Source organism: Sander vitreus, chromosome 2 (genome assembly GCF_031162955.1).
Source record: "Sander vitreus isolate 19-12246 chromosome 2, sanVit1, whole genome shotgun sequence".
Classification (NCBI taxonomy): Eukaryota; Metazoa; Chordata; class Actinopteri; order Perciformes; family Percidae; genus Sander; species Sander vitreus.
The window spans coordinates 24,515,196-24,532,359 of NC_135856.1; the positions used below are offsets into that span (position 1 = coordinate 24,515,196).

Genomic DNA, 17,164 nt, shown 5'->3' on the forward strand with positions numbered 1-17,164 from the left:
CTGGTCAGTTTCACACATTACTCTGCAAAAAAAAAAAAAAGCCTGGATAATATCATTTTATATTCCATAAAAAAAAACAGCAAGAGCAGAAGGTTGCTTTTTTGTGTGCAGCTCCATCTCCATGGGCATGATTTTAATGTTGAAGCAACTGAACAGCAACTAAAGATGGAAAGATCTCTTGTGTGAGGCACTTTAAAGGCAGTGAAGAGCAAGAATAAAGGGTAACACTTTACTTGAAGGTATCGACATAATTGTGACATGACACTGTCATAACTATGACATGACACGGTCATGAACATGTCATAAACGTTATAAACAAGTTATAAACATTTATGACTTCTGCCATTAAGTGTTATTCAGTTTTTGTCATGACAAGTTGACATTGTTTGGGTTGTCTTGATTATGACAACTTGACAGTAATCAAAGTGACATTACCAGAAGTTGTCTTGGTCATGACAAGTTGACATTACATTTGTTTGGGATGTCTTTGTAATGACAACTTGACATTAACCAGGATGACATTACCAGAGGATCCCAAGACATCCCAAACAAATGTAATGTCAACTTGTCATGACCAAGACAACTTCTGGTAATGTCACTTTGATAATGTCAAGTTGTCATAATCAAGACAACCCAAACAATGTCAACTTGTCATGACAAAAACTGAATGACACTTAATGACAGAAGTCCTAAACATTTATAACTTGTTTATAACGTTTATGACACGTTCATGACAGTGTCATGTCATAGTTATGACAGTGTCATGTCACGATTATGTCGATACCTTCAAGTAAAGTGTTACCGAATAAAGTTGCAGAAAGAAATGAAGGGTTCAGTAGCAGGGCATCAAAAGAGTGAAAACTTCTCTTTTCTTAGGTTTAGATGTGGTTTATCTGACTCTCTCTGATGTGTTAGGTAAAGAGATGAGAAAAAACACATGGTAAAGTGTTTCTGACCATAGGAGTGCTAGCCAACCAAAAATGCTAGAAATCCATCCCTGATCGTCGCAAAGCCAGATCGCTGATCAGTTGGGTGATAAATCAGGCATTTTGATACCCTTCGACCAACAGCTGAAATTTAGCCCAATTCTAAAATAGATCAGGGGTGATCAATTTAGAGTTAAAATCAGGCTTCAGTAGCCACACACACACACACACACACACACACACACACACACACACACACACACGCACGCACTTACACACACACACACACACACACACACACACACACACACACACACACACACACACACACAACATTTTCCAACAGCACTGGTAAGCTGATTGTACTGTCAAGGTGACTGTCCTGGCTTTTTTTTTACCAACAGCAACACAAACAAAGCAGGGATTTAATGAGCATTTGTCACACCCTTGTCTGCAAGAAAGCAAGGGAATAAAATTGGACGCTTTCAGCATAAACAATTCAAAGCTTTTTTGTAATCTGTGACTTTACTCTTCTTTTTCAACCTATTTTATGTGAAACTGAAAACACTTAATCCAAACAGCAGAAAAATATTTGGTTTAAGGTTGGCTGACACTGTAAAATATTTAAAGGGTTCATTTGAAGCGAGTGTTTGTATAGTCTGTTTAATTATATTAGTATAGTATGTGTGCAAATGTGTTGTATCACAGAGAACAACTATTGTAAAATAAAATCTTAAGATTTAGAATAAATAAACTGAGACTTTAACTTTAAAACAAAATAAAAATCAAACAAACAAAGTCAAGTAGTCATAAATGGATATGAAACTGACCTCGGAGTGACTGAATACGTATGGTCAATTGATTTCTTCCATTGGTCAGGATCTTTTTTAATACACTTTATTTATTTTCATTTTCTTTTCTTGCAGAGATAGAGGGCAGTACAAAAGAGATCAGTACAGCAAAAAGTACAATGCAAACAGCATTAACAATGACCTTCCATCATCCCCCCGTGTATGTATGTGTATATATATATATATATGTATATATAAAAATAAGTTAAAATAATAAGTATATCAATTTTGATATTAGTTGTCAGTTCCAGAGATGGACATGCTATGTACACACATTATGTTCAAAGGCTAAAGTATTAACCTTTATAAGGCTGCAGTGCACCTGTCTAAGTTGGGTCTCAAACGTAAGTAAGCTTCAAGTATGGGCATCGTCTCTGAGAGAAGGTCTATTGTGGAAAAAGGTTACAAAATCTCCCCAGCATCTGGTCAAAAAGAAATGGCTTCTTCTTGAGATTAAACATGATCTTTTCTGAAGGTATGTATGAAGACAGCTCTTTGGATAACCCAGTGGGCTCCTCACTTTTCCAGCGAATGGCTATACATTTATTAGCCGCAATAAGGGCTAGTCTGACAAAGCGTGTATAGCCCCTCAAGTCGATTGGCAAAACTGAGTTGTCCCCCAGCAGTGTCAGCCTTGGGTTGGTTGGGATCTCCATCCCCACTACTTTTGTAACAATGTCCAGAACAGATAGCCAATCATTCTCCAGGCACATGTCCAAAACATATGAATAGAGATCCTGTTTCAACTTTACACCTAGGGCAGTGTTCTGAATAGTTACTACTCATCGTATGGAGGCGTTCAGGCGTATAATAAACTCTGTAAATAAAGTTGAACTGTAGTAGTTTGTGTCTACTATTATAAGAGAATGATTGAGAGCTACCACAAATCAAGTCCTAATCAGCATCCTCGAAAGCCTCACCAATGTCCATTTCCATTTAACCCTTGCACTGATAGCTTTATTTTCCATAAGGCACATGAGCCTCTTATAGGCAAAAGACAGAAAACCTTTAGGATTGTGTTTTTCCTGTATCATAATATCTATTTGAAAATCTTCCAGGTTGACAAGTTTCCCTCCCTGCTGCACTCTGATATAGTTCCTGACTTGCAAGAACTTAAAAAAGTGATTAGAAGGAAGCCCGTAGGAGGATTTCAGTTGTTCAAAGGACTTCAAGTGAGCTTGCTCATATAGGTGCCCAAATGTGCAAATACCTCTGTTGTACCAATCCTTTGTAATTACATCTCTCAATGACTCTGGTAGAGCAGGGTTAAAGTGGAATGGGGTAGCTCTATATATTTTCCGGACACTTTGAAGCTTTATTCTAATATCATGCCATATTTTGGTTGTAAGTTTGATCACCGGGTTCGTTACAGTTTTCAAGCTATGGTAAGAAGGGATAAATTGATTACTTGACATTGCCTCAGTTGTACAGGATTGTTCAATTTGTTTCCATGCTGGAGGGTGTTCTAGGTTTTTGGTCCAAGTCCAAATAGCTTTAGATTGGGCAGCCATATAGTATAATTGAAAATCAGGTAGGTTAACCCCTCCCTTTACAGTGGGGCGACAGAGTTTTAAGCTTGACTCTTGGAGCTTTACCGTTCCACAGAAATCTAGAGACATGGCTGTCCAATTTTTTAAAGGTCCAATGGCATGAAAATTTCTCTTTATGAGGTTTTTTAACATTAATATGAGTTCTCCCAGCCTGCCTATGGTCCCCCAGTGGCTAGAAATGGCGATAGGTGTTAACCGAGCCCTGGGTATCCTGCTCTGCCTTTGAAAAAATGAAAGCTCAGATGGGCCGATCTGGAATCTCCTCTTTATGAGGTGATAAGGAGCAAGGTTACCTCCCCTTTCTCTGCTTTGCCTGCCCAGATAATTTGGCCTGCCCATGAGAAAGAGAGATACATCATGGCTTGCAAACCATGGATGTATTAAGAGAACTGGATACAGTGTTCGGCGGCAAGCCCCGTACATTCCAATGACAGTGCTCAAAAGCGCATAAAGCAAACATGGAGCTTGGCTCTTCCGCGTTGACTGGCCCATGACGTCATGATGGACATGCGCACCAGCAACAGTTTGTTTGTGTTGTCGTAGCAACCGGTAGCAACATGCTTGTTCAGGAGCTTCTCTCTCGTGTCTCTTACAAGTGGCAAACTCATGAACTCGCCATTTTCATTGTCTAAAATATTCAACCTTAATATTACGTTAAACATTGTGTTTTCGTTGTTCCTCATCGTTTACATGCTTATCTAAATAAACGATGGATGTATTTAGACAACCAAGGAGATTTAATCATTATGTCGTGCTACTAGCTAGCGCTAGCTATTAAGGTTAGCCTGCAGTTTCATGAGAAGAGCTCATCCATGGCTTCATCCCTCATCCACGTTACAAGCTTTACAGCATACAGCCCTCGGACGTATCATAAGAGAGAACCAAGGCGATATAATCACTAGCTATGTCTGTAGTACCGTTATATAGGCATATAGCTAATTATGGTATTACCATTCTCTTAATACATCCATGCTAGCTACCGCTAATAGCTACTAGCCGATAGCCCCGCCAGTTTGGGAAACGCTTCATACATGACGTTACATTCACGTTACAGGCTTTACAGCATAGATACATCCTTTGGGTGTATCATAAGATAATACCGTGGACGTATTAATAGAACACATGGTGAATTACAACCATTAGCTATATCCATTATTACAGCTACAGGACTTTGGGAGAACAGTCATGTGAGCGGGCGGGCACAGTCCCGCGGGTCTGCTCGCGTCCATTATGCGCGTTCATCATACCTAGTTTAATAACTCTGGATTTGGTTACTAATGAATTTAAAAAATGTTACCTTTAGTTGTAACTAAAGGACCCTTTAGTTGTTCAGGCTGGTAAGTTGATGTACCCCCCAGGTACTGTAGGTGTATACATTTTATGGATTTATTGCTAAGCAGTTTTTACAGCAAAAATAAAAGTACTTCAGTAATTTGTCATACTGTAAAGATTATGATCCATTAGATTTGACATTAAGGGTTTCTAAAACAAAATTTAAAACCCTTTTTGAAATTTGAATAGTGGCCATATAATCATAATGAATTTACCTTTGGTGCCAAGGCTATAATGCAGCATGACTGCACTTTGTAAGATTTAAAAGTCCTCAGAACTTGGACTTAAAAGCATTGATCAACATCTCATGTTTTCCCCCAAAACTAGAGGAAGTAATGAAAGAGAATAAATGAAACATGGTTTGATGTGACCCAGGGTCTCAATTTCAGTATGTGTGTTTAACACATGCTTGAGGGTGGTCATACAGTATGCATCACTGAGCAAAGAGACAAATGCCCTTTGCATTTCTTAATCACACTTGCACTACACCTCCTCCGACATCTATGCTCACAATGTACGGATCAATCGACCCGTCATGAAGTGGGGTGCTTACACTGATAAAGTTTTATTCAAACAATCTAGCTGCTTCAAAAAAAAAAAAGAAAGGCAGAATAACTTTGAACAGTATACACTGAACAAAAAGCAAGAATAAGAAAAAGCAATATGGGCCTGAAGGTGGCTGAGAAGATGCGGACAATATGGTCTGTTTTGCAGCAACATTCAGTTTTATTTCTATCGCAGCACGGTTAACCACAACATTTGAATTACTACTCCAATTACATCAAAATAATCTTACTACAGCTTGTAATGAACCTTTTGAAGCAGTCACGTAGCTGACCTTGGAACTGCTCAAAATTCAAGCCAAACAAAATTTCCCAAATGCCAGAAATCTAAACAAACATCCAAGAGCCAGATTGTTGATCGTTTGGGCAATACAGCAGGCATTGTGACACCTTATAAAAAAACTGATTTTTGCGAAATTTGCCCAATTGTGAAATAAATCAGGGGTGACCAAAGTAGGGTAAACATCAGCTTAATTCATGCAGTGTCTGTCCAGCTTAAAGGACAATTCCCGGCGCAAAATGAACCTAGGGGTTAATAACACGTGTACCGAGTCGACCTTTCTCTGGGATATGTTTTCACGGTAATCAAATGTGTATGTAGCTTGAAACAAGCTAGCGCAAACCACCGATTAGCTTAACGCTAGGCATTCGGGTAGGGTGACCAGACGTCGCCGGTTAACCGGGGACAGTCCCCGGTTTCGGTGACCTGTCCCCGGCTGGAGCTGTCCCCGGAAATGTCCCCGGTTTTCACTGTGACTGACAGACCTGAAATTGGAATGAAAGAAAGAAAACATTGACCAAATGTATAGTCTCGCACCTACACGCGCAGGCTCAAGACAGCCAGACCAAGCGCTGCTCAGTGCTCAACTTTGGTAAAGTTAGAAAGATATTCACAGATTCGAACTTCGGGGATCAATTACTCTGCAGCGAAATGTTATTTAATCACAAATGACGCATCTTTCCTTCTGTAGTAAGGTAAACAACGAGCTACAAACTCATTTTTATCGAAACGAGCCGTCCTCCAAGCTGGAGAAATAACATTGGTCTCTACGAGCAGCCGGCGGTGAGACAGTAGTAAGACGAGTGCTTAGGGACGGTCTACAAACTACAACACCGAAAAGAGATACAACAAAAATATTTATTAATTAAATGATTAAATAAGGTAGTGTCTCCAAACTTACCTCAATTATAACTTGTTGAGTCATGTCTCCAAAACTACTCCACACATAGAAGCCCCCCTGCTGGTTGTACTACAGCACTTACCTTTCAAAAAATAAGCATCTTCATAATTTTGGGCAATATTATTTTGCCAAAAACATTTAATATTTGAATAATTAAATAGAGTTGTGTCTCTAAACTTCCCTCACATATAATTAGTCTTCTGCTGGTTATACTACATCACTTACTTTTCAAAAATAGGCATATACATAATTTGGGGGAGTATTTTTACAAAGAGAAACAACAATTACAAAGAGGCATGTCTCCAAAACTACTCCACACATAGAACACCTCCTGCTTGTTGTCTGAATTTCTTTTCAAAGTGCACTAGATTGAGGCATTTAAACGTTAAAATAGACAAAAAAATTCTTACAGGGGAGCATGCCCATGGACCCCCCCCTAGGGGAGCTTGTGCCCCAGTGCAGCTCTAGGTCTAGTGACGCCCCTGGGACAGTGTCCCCGTTTTAAGTTTACAAAGATAAAAACATTACCTGTTTTGGAGATATTTACGCTTCTGAGCTGAAAATGTCCCCAGATTTTGTCTCAGAAATTTGGTCACCTTACATTCGGGACACTGGTAGAGTAAAAATAAATCCCTATTTTATACCACTAACAAGGCTCAAAATAGAACCACACTTCAACGGTAGCATAATGAGGGTCCCTACATGTAAACCAAAGCATTGAGAACTTTGTAAGTGTACAGACAGTTTATTAAAAAGATAGTTTATAAAGACATTACCTTCGGGTATACAGGCAATTGCCATCTTGGGAAAACAGTCACGATCAGTCGAACAAATAATAATAATAAAATAGCGATTTATTTTTACTCTACCAGTGCCCTGAATGCCTAGCGTTATGCTAATCAGCGGTTCATGCTAGCTTGTTTTAAGCTACATACACATTCGATTACCATGAAAACATGTGAAACAAGAGAAAGGTTGACTCGGTACACATGTTATTAACCCATAGGTTCATTTTGCGCCGGAATTGTCCTTTAAAAGACTGACTTGAGGAAAAGGGCAAACCTGTTTATGACTGGTAATAGTACGAACATTCAGAGCGTCTGATTCTCTCAGCAGTTGTTGTTGGGAAAATGCTACAAGACAAAGTTGTAAAATTTCTTGCAGTGCAGCAGAGCTCATGCATTATTATCTCTAAGGGCAAATTCTGATTCCACATTCTCTTTCCGAGATCGTAGTGCCAGGTCCTTTGGACTCGCATTAAAGCAGGTCTCACACTTGCTTATGCAGGAGGAAGGTTGAAGCAGAGGAGTTTGTGTGCAGGCACAAACCAAAACTTAGTAATGAAAAATATGTTGATTGGCACTGATATTCATACAAACATCTGTGTGCCTGTGATGGGTCTGTTTTGTCAACACTGTAGGGGTAAGAGAGGAACAAACTGTATATGCACATACAATTGAAGCATGTGCTGCATGCCATTACACACACACAAACATAATCGCTAGAGGCCACAAAGGTCTCCAAATAACTCAATCTTTTTTCTTTCAGTCTGTCTTTTCAAGACCTAAGATGGGATACTGCAGATAAGCTGCTGACTGTCCCCATCAGTTGCCTCAGGGGACATATATTTGACTGGCCAGAGGGATCTGTCCTACCCCGCTGCACAGTTAACCACAGCCAGAGTGGTGATTGAAATGGGACCGGGTGCCCAACAATGCATCACCAGACTGGCTCTCTTACAGGGATATGACACTTCAACTGACCCTCTAAGGTCAGAGCTATTATGATGCTGGGTGGGGGTAGCAGGAAAGGAAAATAAAGAGGGCAACAAGGGGTAAGGATAAGGGAGTCCTTTACAGAGGCATTTTGAGTTTGAGGAAGAAAGCCTGAGTGAGAAGGGAGATTGATAAGGGGGAGACATGGAAGCAGGAAAGAGGAGCATGGTCTATTAAAGTGAGAGAGATTCAAATAATGGATTGAGCGTAGGATAGAGTGCCTTAAAAAAACATTTGTAGATTTTGGTCATTTATTAGTGAATTACTTGCTTTAGCTTAGGTGAGAATTAATTCAACAATGACGTGGTTTGCAATTTTAGTCAAGCGACTCAACTAACAAAGTATACTGAGACCGATTCCTAAATTACCATAACAATTGAGCAATTGGAGTAATAATGTTTGCCTATCCTTGGAGGCTTCAATTACTATGCTGTATTTATTTTGTGTGATTGGAGTATGCTGAGCTATTTCAAGACGAATTTGCTGGAAATTAGTTTTGATGCAGTGGGCTTCTGAGACCCCACAATGAATCTAAATTCCAATTAATCGTGAGGGGAGCCCTGGGAGTTGCCACAGGAGACAAGAATAAATGCTTATCTCCAGAAGACGCTTATTCATCATGATAATTATTTCAATGCTTCAGTTAATTTGACAACATTATTTGCATGTGCCGCCATTTGCACACCTGTTTGTCAATGGGTCTGGGGAAAACTGAGGGAGAAAGGGGCTGCTCATGATAAATGTCCTTTTCAATCATGTAAATTTATAAGGATATTGACAAGCATATGATGTACTTAAATATAATGCCTGTAATTTGTCATTTCATATGTGAATGGGGCCTCAAATTTGAAATGAATTGTGTATAATTCCAAGTGCACCTGTTAAGCAGATATCACAGCACATTTGCATCTGTTATTTCTGGATATTTTTGCAAAAAAAACATTTACAGGGAAAAGTTTGATTGTTTGAATATTGACAATGTACTTTAAAACTTTCTGTCGTGTAACACTCCAACTCAACACTTTTGCTTTTACTGTGTTTAATTACCGCACATAAATGACCTGATATTGTAACGTGTAACGTCTGTCATTTACACTGTCATTCTGTTAAACAAATACAAAATGTAATACCACGAGTGACAAGTGTATGAGATGTTTCAAATTAAAATATGCTACAGTTAATATCTTGTCTGTGCCAGCATTAGTGTGTGAATACGCATAACTGTATATACACTGCCAACCACTGTTTCAGGGCACTATTTACTCTAATGAGGTGCTTGGGGGTCAAAACAAGATAAATAAATGACTAACTATTGGTTTTATCAATACTTCTCATACAAGGGTTAATGTAAGAAAAAGAAATGGAATAATTCCCCTACCCACTGTCTCTAAGACACAGGGCTCACCGTTTTAAATTGGTTGATATTTTAAATGATTTAATTTTCTCCGGTGAGTTTGTTTCCATGTATCTTACATTTTGGGGTAGAGAAGATTCTTAACATCAGATTTTTATGACACAGTGTCAAAACTGAGGCAAACACCAACACACACAAATCTCCTCATTATTTTTGGTTTGAAAAAGTGATGAGCCTAGCAAGCAGTTGACCATTGCATTCTACTTTATGTAAGCAGAAGTAAGGACAAAATGTTTTCTCAGTCTGTGTGAATAGTCCATGTAAGCTGAGCGGCTTTATATAGTTTGCTATTTAACAACTGGTCATATTGTTAAACTTGAATTGATTACTTTGAAATTCACCTGGCTAGTATTAGGTATTGCATTGTCTGTAGCAAAGACTAGAGGATGTTCTGTAATAATAAGTGCAAGTGTCGTTATGAATTTGTTTGTTTTAAAGAGCTACTCCAATGATTAATTACTGTGCATCAAAATAATTGGGGGACAAACAAGAGACAGATTGAAAAAAGAATGATGCTGAGATATCCTGACTTGTTTCTGTACTTTGGGTCAGACTCCAACTAGAATTACCGCCTCGCAGTAGTCTGCCTCCACCAACCAAGTTGCAGTTTACATCCATGTCTGTCCAGACCCATATAATATATGTAGTGAAGACTACACATGAACATGCACAAAAGCCACAAATCACCCAGACCTCTGGGGTCATCTGGCACTGGTCTATACGGAGGGTGCTTGTGAATGGTTCTTTGTCATTTATAGTTTTCACTTAAACCACACTGAGATTCCTCTTGTGTATAAAATGTGTTTCATGATTTAAGTTTGACTTGCCTTGCTCTAGATCTACTGTTGGTACCGGGGTAGCTAGCTGCTGCTGAGCCCTCATAGAGGCTAGGGGATTGGGAGTGAGTGCAGGTTGAACGCTAGGTACTCTTATTAATGACTTTAGCATTTAATTTTCCGAAGAAAAGAGGGGTTAGGGTTAGGGTAACACATTCAACGCATTTAAGTATTTAAACGTGTAAGGTCATTTGAGAGCTGAAAAGTTATTCTACTTTTCAATATTTATTTTGATCAAATATGCACATATCTTACAATACAAAATTATAGAAATTAAATAATGTCATTGAGGGTTTGACAGATGTACTGTACATTGAGCACACATTCAACCAGGGCAATTAAAGAGGAACACCGTATTTCTCTGTTCCAGCTTACAGCTGTAGTTCTACCATGACAGATCATTTACATTCAAATAGTTTCTATTCAAGTGAGACATTTCTACAGTACAATTTGAGTAGAAATTCAAATAGAATGAACCTTTATATACCAAAACCATTACAAAAGGCTTATTTTGTACTTTGCTACTTTGTGTGCACATACACCCAATTGTGTGCACTTGTGTGTGCATGTTTTAATAATGAATTTGTTATTGAGCCCCACAATGAACTCTGATTACATGTCTTTATGGCTCACTGTAATTTTGCCCACAATGGCAATGGAAGTGTTCATGATGTATCAACATGCAGATGCAGTTTAAACACATTGAAAACTGTTTTGATGGTCATAAGACACTAAGCACTGCCCAGGCCTGGAGGTCATTACGTGACACTAGGGAGAATACAGCTGTGGAGAAATTATCTTTGATCATATTATTGAGATGAAATAATAATTGTAATGTGCATTCCAGAAATATCTGTATTTAGTCGTTCTTTTTTTATTGTGAACACAACAGTGGGAAGCCTTTGTTGCAGTCGCTTCAGAAAGATAGAAACAAGGAAGCCAAGACGCCAGTCTTTGATGCTGTCGATCTCTTCTGTCACAGACCATAAGAATATTTCTGTTTGGATTTTCACTTTAGGAACCTTGACCTGAGCCACAATGAATTGTCTAGAAATAGAATTTCTTGCCATTCTAATGTTTTCTCTGTCTGTTTTTTGTTTGTTTTGTCTCTTCTAACCATACCTGGGGTATGCGTTTGTGTCAGCATTGAGAAAAGATTAAGGATGTCGGCAGATATGCCAGTAATTCTGACTGACTTCTGCATTAGTGTAACTGTCAGCATGTGGCTGTTTGTTGGTGTGTGTTCACAACAGTTGCAATTGGATTTTAGCCAAGGGGGCCTGATGGGCCACACACACCTTCGCTGTGTTTCTGGACCAGGCAAGAGGGATTTGACATTACTAGAAGTGTGCAACCACACAAGTGATTTTACTGTATCTAATGTGCTTACAAAGATGTCAGAAAAGCAAATGGGATATTCTCAAAATGACTCTTGAATCACAGAGTAAACACAGGACTTACCAAGGCTGAACTCCACCTGAGGCAGCTTGGGTGTTAGAAAAACACCTGAGAGACAGAGAGACAGAGAGAAAGAAAGAAAGTTGAGTTGAGACAGAAGTAGAGGGAATAGGAGATAAAAGTAAACATTAGAACAATGGCAAAAATCAAGGCAATAACACACTAAAAGTGAATCAGAATGTTAACTATTGCAGTTGGACTTTACTAAGGTTTAAGACGTGTGGGTGTACCATTAAATGAGTACTTTATTAATGAATGACCTGACAATTACTTTTATAATTAATCAATTCATCTTTTAGGGTATAGAATGTCAGAAAGTAGTGATTAAATAGTGATCACAATTTCCCAGATTCCAAGCTGTCATCTTCAAATAACCAGTATGACTAGTCTGAAACTGAAAGACATCACTTTACAAAACAAGCCATATATTACACATATTTTGCTTGCAGTAACCTGTAAATGTTTAGCATGTTTTCTTTCCAGACAAAAAATATTGGTTAACAATTACTATAATCTACTACTTGATTAATTGCCTAATTGTTTCAGCACAGAAGACGTGTTCCTTCCCATAGATGCAGAATATAAAATAGACTAAGGGGTTGAAATCGGATCCTTTTTCATCAATGCGGCATCACCGTGGAGACAGAAACTACTTTATTTATCAGCACAAACACAAATCTTTAGAGATAGTATTTTAACATGCTAGGAGCATGACAGGATGACAGTGATAGGTGTAACTGTTCATTTCAGATTATGCAAACACACTGCATTCTTTGTAAGTGTCAGAACAAGAGAATCTAGGTATCCATCGTCCTTGAGGGTTTATGCCACAATGATGAGTAGAGGACTGACTGCTTGTATCATCTGTCACCAACAATGTCTCTCATTTATCACTCTGCCAGTCCGACACACACAACCATTCAAACACCAAACGGATGAAACACCTGCATGCAACACGTAAAGGAGCCCTAAACCACTAAATTATGCTATCCTCTTCCTGGAGTGCTTGGACACAATTGGCCTCACTAAGGCTCATCAACCCCACTAATGGGCCATGGATACTCGATGCTAACTGATGTATGGGAGCCACGCGGCTTTAGGTAATAGTCATTTTATATAATGAGGATCCATCACTAAAAATGATTTATTGTGTTTTATTATATTAACTACTTCAGTCACACTTTCTTGGCAACTTTTATGTCAAGTCGGCGGGTCAGTTTATTTGTAAAGCCTTTTCATCACACTTCAAGGTCTTTGCAAAGAACAAGTCTACTTAGGTCTGACGAAAAAACAGTCCCACAACAAAATGATGCAATAATGAGGTAAGAAACAGTGCAAGACAAGATTGCATGTTGGAAAGACATAAAAACCTGCCTATCCTAAGATAACACCAGCAACCACTGACCCACTGTATCATCTGTATATTAACCGTTGTATTCCTGGGATCTTCCATTGACAAAGAAAGGAAGAGTTTTGCACTCAAAGAAAAACAACTTTTAATAATGTGAATGCCAATACAGTACATAACTCTTTGGAATGTTTAATTAAAATTCATGCAAAACAAACAATGATACGGCGATTGCTAATTAATAACAAGCATACTCAATTATGGGAATTTAGCATTACCCGGTGCCCCCTCTTGAGAGTCACTTGCCAACTGAGGCTGAGAAATGCACGTGCAATTGCAAATCTTAATTCAGCAAATATGTTGACTAAATTGTGAATAATCAATTTGCCAGTGTTTTCACGAGTGTCAGAGAATTTAGCTTGTCAGCTGCTATCAGGATAGGCTACATTTGAATAAACAGGCTTATGCAAACTTGGCGCAATATGTGTTATGCAAACAAGTACAGTAACCGTCTAATTAATTAAGTGCATGCGTAGTTGAAGTATGTGAGCGAGTAAACACACAAACACATACACATATAGGCCAATTATGTATGTAAATATACTTTCGTTTTCACATTACTCTCATCATCCCATTCCTCAGGGGTCATATCTCCTCATGTTGTCACCACTAAGGCTTCCTTGTGAGTGCTAATGAAACTTTTATAAGCCTGGATGACATGTTGTGTGGTGGCAATATAGAGCCCTTTAGCTTGGTGGGTTGAGACGGTGCCAGCTGTTGGGTCTTGTCTCTGGTGCCATTATAAGGGACTGTCACTTGAACAGCCCAGGTACTTTGGAGGACTCCATCTGTGCTAGACACCAACTTATCTTGAGTGGTAGGAAGCGGTGGAAAATATCTGTCATTGCAGAACTAATTGAATACAGATAAGAGGTAAAGCTGAGTCCGATATGGGTTGGGTATACTGATCATGAGACATACACACATTAATAGAAGGATCATGCCAGATGCTTTGATTATATGACTGGTGGTTGTATATGGTTATGTTACATCTTTGAGAACGAAAACATGACGTTAAATAGTGTAGCTCTGGAAATGGTTGTTCACGTGTTCACAGGGATTTAATATCTACAGTTTTAAAATCATAGACAAATTATGCGTACCCAACCTGAGGACAGAACACCGGTTATGTACATTTTGACATTTGATTATATACCATTCTTGTCTTCGAGCACTGAACGTCTGACATGTGATTAACCTCTTGGTGAGAATCAGGCTGACCAAACAAATACACAAAGTCCAATTACAATAATTACCCATCACACAGGGAAAGGTCAACCACCTGTGCTGTCCATCTCAATCACATCGCCTGTAGCACACGAAGCCCACAGGTGATCCAGCTACAATGTGTGGATAAGTATGTGGCGAAAAATGGAACAGGTGTGGTATTTAAAATCGATATCCGCTGGCATTATGAATATGGTAATAAGCTCAGCAAGGCAGCAGGCGGCACATGCAGATGTAACTCCCAGAGGGGCCCAAAGCAAATGAGGTGTGCCTGCCTGCTATACTGCAGTTTCATCTGGCTCTAGAAATAACAGCACAGCCCCACTGTACCTCCAATCTATCACCCCCCTGTCTGCGGGTGGTATCAGTGGGGGAAAAGGCATGAAGGGAGAGGAGAGGGTAATTTATTAGGATGTGAGCAGACTAGGTGATTTCTCTGGAATGACAAAGTTAATTAATGTACAGGGACTTAAATTGTCCGTCTTGCAGAAGATCATTTAACCCTCTACCCTTCTCATTGCCCTGCTTCCTCACCCACTACACAGTGGGATAACCACTCACTAGCTTCTAGCAAATCCTCTAAAAGGAGGAATGGAAGTAGGAAATGTGGGGGAGAGCGCACACAGATTCCACTTGGGATTGCTCCCTTATTCCTGACACCACAAAAAATAATTGTGGAAAAGCTCCAAAATACTGCCTCTCGCTGCTCCGGTCCCCATCATGCGCTTCCAGCTCAACTAAGAAAATCAAGCAATTTCCAAAAAGAGCTCTGATAAAGCCCCTCGCAGTGGGTATAGCACACATTCTTAATCACTCTTGCTTATCTTCTTCATGAATAGATATTACATGTAAGAGCCCGTGCCTAAGAACAAATCCTGTTTATATTTTGAATATCATTTACTTTGGATTTTGAGAAGATATTAATAATTAACTTACGTAGCTGGCTCAACATGGGATTTCATGTTTCGGGGATACAGTATAACTGTCTGTCTCTCAATAAACCGTTCAACCTCAAACACCACCACCAATTCTACATCACACGCACACTAATTGCAATCTTTCTTTCTTCTAACTCTTTTTGTCCTATCTTTCCCTCCTCCATTCTTCTCTATTCTGTAGTTTAAATTGCCTAAACAACACCTGCACATCCTCCTCATCAGCCAGGCTAACATACCGCTAACACGATTGATGTTTGCACAAACAGGCATCCTATTAGGACAAGTGGTGCTGAATGGGAGAGTGAGTTATCGTCACATTACTGCCCTGGGAGATTGAGAGGGGACAGATGGTTTTGTTGCCAGCATTTAATGAAGTGTTGTGAATCAGTTGGGTGTGCTGAGGAGGTCTTGACTGTCGCGTCGATGGGAGATGGAGTGTAGAGGGTTAACAAGGGCACGGAGTGAGACATTTTGCTCTACAATAGTTTTGTGATGTCAAGCATTGTGCAATGAAAAATCCATCAATTGCATTGCAGCTTTCATTAAAAACTCACATACCCGTATGCAAATTCAGTTATGAATAGTTAATAGGTAAAATAACATAATTTTACCCATGGTGGTGGGGGGTGTGTAAAATGCCAATTCAGCCCCACCTTAATAAGTACTGAGCAGCACCCACTTTTCTCTCCTGTCAAGAAGGAGGAGATAAACTATTTCACCTTGTGACTGAAGACTAATGCGAGGTTGTCAACTTGCCTTTCGTACCAAACATGGTAATTATGTGCTTTGCGCTTCCCTTTTGTCTCACAGGGTGCTTGGGAAAAACAAAGCAGAGGTACAGTGAGGTGTTTGTCATTACTGTTAAACTCCCACACCTGTCAGATGTCATCTACAAACTGTGACTGTGTGATTTTATAGTAGTATATCTAGGGTTTGCAATCAGGTCATAACTGTAATGGAGTATAAGCATGTGTGCATGTGTGTATTTATGTAAGGATGTACTGGTGTGTACATGTTTTGTTATTTCCTCTTGTGTGTGTTTGCATGTGTGTAATTGGGCATGTAAGCTGGTTCAGCAGGTATCTGTGTGGTTCGAAGGCAAAAGAGACAAGGCATCATGCATTGTGCTTTCATTCCTTTTTCTACGCCTCCATTTACTTATCCCCATGGGGAAGATGATTGAGAAGGTGTTGGGAAGGTGTTGAGCTTGCATGCCAATGTAAGTGCTAAGTGGCGCTACATGCAGTGTCTGTCCTTTTGGTGAGCAAAGGTATTAAACTTTGAGAGCAGGATTTGTGGCATCACTGATATGGCTAATCTCTTTAGCATTCTCCTGTTGTGATGGGCACTGATACATCTAGTTTGCCTCTGCCAGTGGTCATTAGTGACAACACATTCAGGCTGGATGGAATATGACTGCATGAAAAAAAGCAAAGAACACACGTGCATGTAGGAACACACGCAGACAGACACATGCATGCACACACAGGCACAAATGTACAAACAGACACGAGAATGTGTAGACATACAAACAGTCAACAAACAGTGTCTTTCAAACTTCAAACTCTGCAGCTCCACTAAATCAAATTTAGCGTTGCCCAAAATTAGGTAAGGCAGGCTTAATTGCTCACATTCTGAGACAAACTATTTCTGATTTTAATTCAACCAAACTGCCAGAACCTAACCCTTAATTGGAAACCTGTAG

At 39.4% G+C, this 17,164-nt stretch overlaps 1 protein-coding gene across 3 annotated transcripts in view; it reads right to left on the bottom strand.

Annotated features, from left to right (window-relative positions):
- The window catches only part of inpp4b (inositol polyphosphate-4-phosphatase type II B), a 144,988-nt gene that overhangs the window by 127,071 nt on the left and 753 nt on the right, over positions 1-17,164 (bottom strand). For all 3 annotated transcript variants that reach the window (XM_078262436.1, XM_078262421.1, XM_078262428.1), the window contains exon 2: positions 11,890-11,934. In XM_078262436.1, the coding sequence (XP_078118562.1) occupies positions 11,890-11,934 (45 nt within the window). The remainder of the gene's footprint in view (positions 1-11,889; positions 11,935-17,164) is intronic.